At 35.6% G+C, this 9,496-nt stretch overlaps 1 protein-coding gene across 1 annotated transcript in view; it reads right to left on the bottom strand.

The window, feature by feature from the left end:
- Positions 1 to 565: 565 nt before the first annotated feature.
- The window catches only part of LOC125234443 (transcription factor sem-2-like), a 102,891-nt gene continuing 93,960 nt past the window's right edge, over positions 566 to 9,496 (bottom strand). The window contains exon 2 of the mRNA XM_048140687.1: positions 566 to 6,605. Coding sequence (XP_047996644.1) covers positions 5,886 to 6,605 — 720 coding nt within the window. The 3' untranslated portion in view covers positions 566 to 5,885. The remainder of the gene's footprint in view (positions 6,606 to 9,496) is intronic.

The raw sequence follows: 9,496 nt of genomic DNA, 5'->3' as shown, positions 1-9,496 counted from the left end.
AAACATTGCAACATGTTTTGTTGACAGATAAATAAAATAAAAATCTTTTATTGTGCCAGAAAAAGTGCTTAAACTACTTACATAAGATAAGCGCGAGCATAATGTTTTCTTTCAACTGTAGATGTAAAAACTTAAAAAGTGCATATTTTTGTAGAACTCGTAATTAAAGTTAAGTATTGGGTAGGTAGTAAATGATTTTTTATGCGTAATTTTTTGCCTACAAATCTTCAGCACTTTTTAAATTTTTATTTTATAATAATAAGCTTTATTGATTCAGTCTGTGTCAGGTACTTCGTAAGTACTTCCTGCTTATCATTTCAAAAACAGTGCGTAACATTTTATACAGTATTAAAATTCCTTTCGTACACAACATTTTAGCACTGTTTTTATTTTATAGTTGTTTTTTATTAAAATAATTAAAAATTGACAGGCCAAAGTCACAAGAAAATTATCCATAACATTAAATCTCTTCATTTATTAAAAATGTAAATTGTAACAGCAAGCCTTGTCATTTCATAATTATTTTAACAAGAAAAAGGGAAAGTGCAAATTTAAAATCTGGTAATTTTAAAAAACTGGATGATTTATTTTTACCATATAATAATATATATTCATTATTGAAACAAAGTACGATACAAAATGTACACGTTTGCCTTAAATCCATAACTACAGTATTATTATTCATACTTAACAGTTTAAAAGACTACGTACATATATGCAATTATAGTAGATATCTTAAGAAATACACGTCAATAATTTATACAACGGCCGAGGGGCACAATGGCGAACCCTGCCCTCGACAATAACTTAGAAATACAAATAAAAACCTCTTAAACTATTGCCGGACAAAAGATTATAAAATACACCCCATTGGGCAATCTTTGATTCGTTTAAGAGAAACGTGCGTTGTTTTCCTTCTTAAATTAATTCTGACCACTAATATGTACAATACTTTAGAACCAATTACAGTTGAAAACAACATGTCCCCAATATTTGGTTAGCCGAATGAGTGAACAACGGTTAGCTTACAAGAGATCCATCGGTAACGGTTTCTAAGAGCTTCATTTTTCTTTTTGGTATAAATTGAATTATAAAATCAGGTATCAATGATATAAAGGCCACTACGATCATCGAAGGTAAAGCAACAAGGCATGGTACTCCGCTTGACACCAACGAAGAATTTAAAGACTTTAGAAACAAAGTACATGTTCTAAATCTTAAAAAAGACTAGAATGGTTCGGAACACACGGTACGGTGTGAGTTACAAATTTCTCAAAATCCTTAACAAAATGTGGCCTTAAGAAGAAATATTAACAAGATATTTACAAAGTCCAATGGCAAAAGAATGGAAGTAAAGCGTCAGAAAAAGTAATCACGTGAGAATGTTATCAGTCGAATTCAGTATTTTTATTAAAGCCATGCTTTCTAGCTACAAAAGTAGGATTAAGTTTGGCATATTATACTTTTCAAAAGATTTCAGAAATTAATGTCTAAGCACACCAATTTCAAAGTAAACGTATGCGGTAACACTAAAATTACCTTAATAGTACTTGATAGAGTTTAGTGGACCATTTTATAAACATTTTTGTTCCTAATCAATTTGATCAACGAAATCTTATTTACAGTAAAACAACTGGAATAAAGTTGAAATCCAAAATATTAACAACCTCCTTTACCATGCTTAGAAAACTCATTCGAGTTGCAACGATTTGAACACTACGCGAAAGATCCAAGCATTAATAACATTTTGATCGTGTTCTTAAGCTTTAGTGACTGACACAGAATCAACTGCATTTGTTACGAAGGTAGGTATTTAGTTCGTCTTCGTTTCTTACATCCAAACCTTCCAATGCACGTGTTCTTCCTACTAGCATGTAAAGAGTGGACTTGGAAAGAGAGTCGTGAACGAAATGTTCATCGAAAACTTGAAAACTAAAATCCTCAATATCGATCACGTCTATTACTGCAAGTATATCTGTTACTTAATCATAATCATTAATATCTACCTATTATTGTTTAACCTATGTTAGTTCCTTGACTCAGATTGTGCGAATTTTTTTGTTTGTTTTATCATTATCATTAGCTTTATCGTTATACCAATTATCATTAATGACACAGCTACGCCAACAACGAATCGGATAATAACATTATTATTACAATAATACGCATCCACTACAGATGTTGATATACAATACAAGGGTTATTTATGTTTAATTTTACCTTCTTATAGACACCAATTAGATACCAGATAATATTTTAATCGTTACATGTTGTGCTGGGCAGGACGATGAAGAAACAGAAAAGACAGCTTCGTTGTATCTCTAAGACGAAATGGAAACAATTCTTACGATAGAAGATACTTATCAATTAAATCAACAATCGTGATACATACATATTATACAGAGAGATATAATTACGATTCAATTTTCAAACACATAACATAACGAGAATATTTTCAACTTTTCAGTTCTGTGAGTTAATCACTAACATTTTGATCAATCGCATGTACAAATCACTAATTTAAGAGTTTTATTTTACATGTTACAGTTAGGGAGGCCTATGTGTTGCTATATTCGGGGTCACCTACATACTTGGATGTCAAGCCCAAAGCTGTTAAATGAATTACAACAATTATTAATTACATATATAACCTACAACAACTAACTACGTCCTCTATGATATTTATTTTTGAGACGCGTATTTATTATACCCTCTAATTTTTCTCACAGTATCGCTTTATTTTGACGTTTATTATTAACAGTTTCAATAGGTACTTATTTACACGCAATAGATTTATATATATACCTTCAATGAGAAGATGCTACGAAGAAAGCCTGCTTTAAAGCAAAGGATCAAATCTAGGGACATACGAAGGAAGGCTTCGAGTTTTCAAAGTTATATCTAAACATTTAAAAAGAAACATCAAACCCTGATAATTCCAATTCAGAACCACAACAAGAAGCGCTAATTACTTTAAATTCGATGTTGTGTTATATCGATATCTCGGGGTTATTTATTTTTGCCAAAAACCCCAATCTATTGTTACTCAACTAGTTATTCTGTAGCAATAGACTGCGGGTAGCGACATCTACTCCTCACTAATAAAAATCACTCATGTTTTTTCCGTCATGGTGTACCATCATAATTGCTATTGATTTTTGTATAATTGTTAACATCCAAACGAATCACTTTGTTAAAATCTGTATTTATGTTTACTATTAAGTTATTTTCATTAGCTGAGGACATATTAAATTCTAAATTTGAGCGTTGGTTATCTCTCTACTCTTCTATAAGACTTTTAAGTATTGCTTTTTCTCGTTGGATTTTGTATTTTTGTTACGATTTTGTATTTGTTATAGAAATAAAAGCATCAGCGTATAAAAGTAAAAAAAGAGTAACTTAGCATTTATTTATGAAGAACTAGTCCAGATCAAGAATGTGATGGAAATAATACATTATTGTCAAAATTTTGAAAATTATGGAGGGACGTTTTACGTAGCAAAAATATACTTTACTATGACCTTGAAGAAACCACTTCAAAATATTCAAAGTTTTATAAAAAAGTAGTGCAATAATTTCTCCAAGATCCAATATGAATATCATTAATGAAGCAAAACTAGTAGAAAATGCATATCTGGCGTTAAAGGAAATCTTACTTGTAGTTTATTATAGTATTAGATATTTTGACAGCATCTACAGAACACTACGCGCTTAAAAATAGTTGTTGAGCATCACTAAAATATACATAGAAGAGTTCCAAGACATTATTAGGCACAATTTTTTTTTATTCCCTTTTCATTATTATAATGTATTATTAATATAATAATATCGCCCTAGAACACACAAGACAGTTAAACTTACAGTTTCGCAGTTATATTAATGTATAGATAACATGTTTGTATTTATGCATTTTAAATAATTGGATTTCATAGACACTTACTAAGTTATACATGAACTCGTTTTTTTACATATATATTTATAAGAATATAATAATATTGGTAAAGCATTTTCTTCCACAACGGATCCCTTACTTTATGAAGGACACAGATATCCTACAAATATTGATTTCACTTGAAATAGTAATTTTAGAAGGATCAATCTTAATGACTCTTACACTGCGGAATTATCTTGTAAACATTACCTTCTAACTAAGTGACACCATTTTCAATGAATTGACAGACTTTAGCGACAATTTACAATTTAGCTTCTGCATTAGTGTGGGACTCTGTCTCATCACATTTACAAACTTCGTCAGGTATATCATCTGGCGTTGCATCATTAACATCATTTTCATTATTCATTGATGTGACCAGATTTCCACAATAACACAAATTATCAAAAATAGGTACAAAGTGAATTTATTTACACAGTGCTCATGAAACTCTTTGTGATTCAGTTGGGTAAGACAATAACTTTTACTATATTCAGAACTAAACGCGGAGTAAAAAAGTAAATGCTTTTTAACTTTAAAGTAATCATTATTCGACGTTTCGACTCAGACAGTAAAAATGAGAAAGCATCGCACCTAATCACAAAGAGCTGCGACGCCACCGTATAATCACGACCAGTTTTAAAAATTAAAATTCTGAGAAGCTAGCGCGGCTAAAACTAATCTATAGCGTTATCAGTCTCCACTAGAACCTTACAATTTAGAAAATCCATAAAGTAAATCACAGAGTTTGAAATAGCAAAACATTTTGAGTGAAACCTGACGCATATGTCGAACCGACTTATTTTCACCGTCCCGCGATACAATACATCCCTTTATTGATATGTATCTTTCTATAGACGTTTGTGTTCAAAAGATTTGCGTGAAGAAAGAAAGAAAAGTGTCCCTTCGCATCAATCTTGGGTGCCGTCGTTACTATACATTTTTAATTTCATGCCTTACCATTGAACAGAGATTATATCTTACCTTAACATTCTAACATACATAATAGCAATACCAACTCGAATAGAAATCTCACCCGTGAGCCCCCACTTTACAAAGTCGCGCGGCAAAATGAAATCTTAGAGCTGCAAAAGCGACCGGGCGACTGTTTACAAAAGGACAACTGTGGGGGCTCCACCCGTTCTATAACATTCTCGAAATTCCCGCATTCCGAAATTCTTTCAATGACATACCGATTAGCTTCCGAAACAAAAATTATAATTTTCAAACTATCATCTACGTGCATCAAAGTATAAAGTGAACTTACGTACAGTAAATGGAACGCAAGACAAACATGACTATTCTAGTCTTATTTTTCTATTCATCGAATGATACATAATTATTTCATCTAAGACACTTCCAAAGTAAAATGACGATTGCCCTTAAAGTACAAAATGTTAATAAAATAAAGAGTGTAGTTTCCCGCAAACTTATCGGTTCAGCATGTACTAGAAGCCAAGTCGAGTAATGTACACGTATAGAACACGGACGCGGCCCGGCCCGCGCCGGACCGGCCCGGCAGCGACGGAGAGGAGACGGATTCTGTACTGAGACGCATCTGAGACGTGCCGTGATCTTTGGAAATTACCCCCATTAAATTTAAACGAAAGCGACATAAACGAGAACCAACTCACAGCCTATGTTTTTAAACCCGATACGATTGCGACGACGTCGCACGGAGCATTCGATTTTATTTCTAAACAAACTAAAGAAACCAAAGTTAAGAACTCATGAAGAATTCGTCCGCGAACGGTTGGTTGATCACTAAAACAAAAGTTCACCCTCGATCCTTATTAAATAACTTTGTACATTGAATCCAAATCGACACGTCATTTTGGATGTAGGCACTCTCTAGGCGGGGCGGCAGCGGTCGCCGCGTCGTCGGCCTGGTGGGCACAGGGCCGAACGCATGAGATCAGTGGAACGGCTGCGGCCGTGGCGACCCGCTCGCGCTCTAAGAGGACGTGAGGTACGAGGAGAAGGTGTGGTCGACCCAGTCGCCCGCCACGCCGATCTCGCTCAGCATGTCTGACACGTCCGGCGTGCACGAGAACTCGAAGTGCGAGCCCGAGGAGGAGGAGGCCGTTTCGAACGACTCCATGTCCGTGAGCGCGTCCAGGTCCACCTCGCAGTCCGTCGGCAGCGGGAGCAGGTCCGTGATAGAGTACAGATCGGTGAGGTCTGATTGCTCTCGGCGATGGCTGTCCTCGTAAAAGCAGGCGGACTCTGGGGAATCGGGAGATCCTGCTGGGGACGCTGGTAACGGCAATAATGTAGGCGCTGGTGTTTCTACTGGTACGCTAGGGACGGACGGAGGCGTGGGCCTCGACCGTCTTCTAGAGACTCCTCTATTGTTATTAGAGTCGGCTCGCTGCTTGCGCTTTTGTTTTGAGACTGCTCCAGTACGCTGCGCGGGCTTGGCTGCCTTTTTGCGAGGCCTATATTTGTAATCTGGGTATTCCCTCATATGTAGCTGCCTGAGCCTTTCAGCTTCATCTATGAAGGGCTGACGCTCCACGTCGTTGAGGGTCTTCCAAACGCGGCCCAGATTTTTAGAGATCTCCGCGTTGTGCATGTCGGGGGTTTGTTCGCAAATTTTCCTGCGCTCTATTTGGGACCACACCATAAACGCGTTCATCGGCCTTTTGATGTGGTTGGGGTTGTTCTTCTTCGTCTGTGGACAAAAGAAACAAATGGTTAGTTAAGTCTCAAAGGCTTTTAAAGCTGTAAAGTATTCATGTCGGAGGTAGAATCAGTTAATTGTAGTCTGGGTGATTAATATTTCAGGCATGCCCCATCTGCCGCTGCCAGCAAAAATCTGTTCAGGTTGAATTAGTATGCATGGCTTTGCACCATTAGGCCGCGTCCTTACTATTAATGAAATTGTTATCAAAGGAATTATTATTACAAACAAGTATAAACAATCTATTCAACTGACAGATGGAAATTTTTATAACGCAGTTGGAATATAAGATGAAGTGGATTATTGGCTCGCTAACTGACCCAATTCGTGTCTATTTTTAAGATCTCGCAACGGTCATAAACCGAGTTCTTTTCGTCTGACCGCTTCCGCGTCGATCGGTGCGAGCATTGATGAGGATGTGTGAGGACACAGAGGAAGCTATTATCAAACCATGAAGGAAGCGAACAGCGTTACAAGGGCGGCGTTATCTATTTTTCCTCGTTATGCCGAAGATGCGAAAGGATTAGGGGTGTATCTGCAAAGTTACCGCCGAAATGGAGAGCATATTTCAGGGTTTAGTGAGGGGGGAAAGTTGGAGCACTATCGCGGAGGAACATAAAAACAACACCACGCCGTGTACGACCATAAGCGAATACGGCGCTTTATTATTCAAATCTTACTTTCGCTAAACTCCTCCCGCCGTCCCGGGGGAATATTCCAGGGAAAAAACCTCGTGACTTTATATTTTTTGTTCGTCTTATTTATATTCAGGAGAAAAAAGGGTTTGTCAGATGGCAACTAAATCAAGTTCGGCCCGCCCACTCGGAGCTCAAGGTGAGCCGAGGTAGCTTTTTGCCGTGCAACCAAAATTCGGGTTACTATTATTACCGGGGTTTTTTGCTCAATTTGTATTTGGTCTACATTTAGATTGTAAACTTTATGTATGCATTTTTTTGACGCCGATTAGTAATTAATCACATTTACGAGTAAATCCGACAGATATGAGTCAGGGTGCAATTTTAAACTAGGTAATGAATGCATGCCGGTAAAAAATATAGCCGTTGCATGTAACTTGAGTTAAAGAAAAAACGTTATATTAAAAATGATATCATTGCCAAGGAAACACTAGATTTGCATAGTCATAAAAATAAACGAAGCAAAAAAACTCGTCTTTTTAAGTTACCGAGTAACAATTATAGTGATTATGCTCTTATTACAGTTCTGGAAATAAATCAATTTAAAAATATTTTCAACAGATTAAGGTAATGGCGCCTATTAACGTGGTACTTAAGGAAGATTTCAAAAGATACCAAAAAATTAAGGGTATCAAAGCTCATTAACGACCACAAATATTTTTTTTATGGAAGAGTATTTATTGAACTATTAGTTTTGAAGAGTTTTAGGATCATTTTAGTTTATAATATGTCATAAAATGATTATTGAAGCCAACATACCTAAATTTTCTATTACCGTGGCAATGAACAGGCTGCAGTTCTATTAACGCGAATTGAGATTTCATTACCGAGGGTATGAATGACAGTGTTTTTCTGCCATCGGTAAATAGAAACCCATCTCAAAATCCGGAGCTTAATACCGACGGTTGAATATACAAATTATGACAAATACATATACCTATACTATCCTCCTTTATGAATACCCACAGAAGACTCAGTTTCACCTAAGAAATCTGTACTTACGGTACACTAAATGTCATATTTTGATACAAGACTAATATGTCGCTCGGTAATAGATACTTCTATAGGAACCCATTACCGACCCAAACAAATATTGCATGGATCGGTAATAGATTCTTATATATTCTATTACCGAGGGTTATCTGATCGTACCATCGGTAATAGGCATAAACTGGAGTATTATAAAATCTAATTCCGACCCATAAAAACAAAGTCATACAGATGTATTTTCATTACAAATCAAAATAAAATATTGCAACCTTATATTAAAACCAAGCTTACATAACTGGTAAGTAAGCATCAGACTTTATGTCAATGTTTAAAAAATTTTACAAATTAACGGTTTTCATAGAAACTACGAAATTAGTCATGAAGTTTTTGCTAAAAATTAAGGTTTTGTTGAATAATTTTCATACCGCGTAAATAGTTCTTTGATAGCGTGAATAGATCAAGATTGAAACAACTGTAAGACATTATATAACTGATCACATATACTTAAAATAAAGCAAAAAGAACTAATATCACTACTTTAACTATTACTGTGGTATACCACAGTAATAGAATCTACTCACGAAATGGCGCCTTTCACCGCTGTCTTTTAATTTCCACTTTAAACACATTTCCAGGCTAAACATACGTAAAAAGTACTCAGAAGTCATGTAGAAAACTATAAACAATAATTTGAAATGCATAACTTTCACCTGTTTGCCATAATTATTATGTAAACTACTAAATGAGATTGGAGTTCACTTAGGTTTAGCGTCACACGTCAGTATGACACAACCTCTTCTCGCGGCCCCGTGGCAAAAACTGTCAAATAGCGAGCGTCTTCTTTTATTCACACTCTCTATCGCCTATATGTGCGTTAGTCAACTAAACAGGCTTCCTTTGTGTGAGTAACTTTTTTTAAGAAATTGGTCGGTTTGCCTATAAAATGCGTATTTGCAAATGCGGCGGTAATGGACGTCGATTTCGATACCCGCGTTGATAGCCGCCGTTACCTTATGATAATAACACTATTAATTAAGAAAATAACGAAACCAACTGAAATAGTTTCTACAAACCAACGAAAACCAACTGAAAAACTTATGCACTAGTAAAATTGTAAATAGTAGTATTTTGATACAGTAGAAATATTTTTATAACTCCATAACTCAACATCACACATTTAATCCATGCCTCCTATAA

This window comes from Leguminivora glycinivorella, chromosome 16 (genome assembly GCF_023078275.1).
Source record: "Leguminivora glycinivorella isolate SPB_JAAS2020 chromosome 16, LegGlyc_1.1, whole genome shotgun sequence".
In the NCBI taxonomy this organism is placed as follows: domain Eukaryota; kingdom Metazoa; phylum Arthropoda; class Insecta; order Lepidoptera; family Tortricidae; genus Leguminivora; species Leguminivora glycinivorella.
Note: the sequence above shows the minus strand (reverse complement) of the source record. Positions and strands in the feature narration are given on the sequence as shown.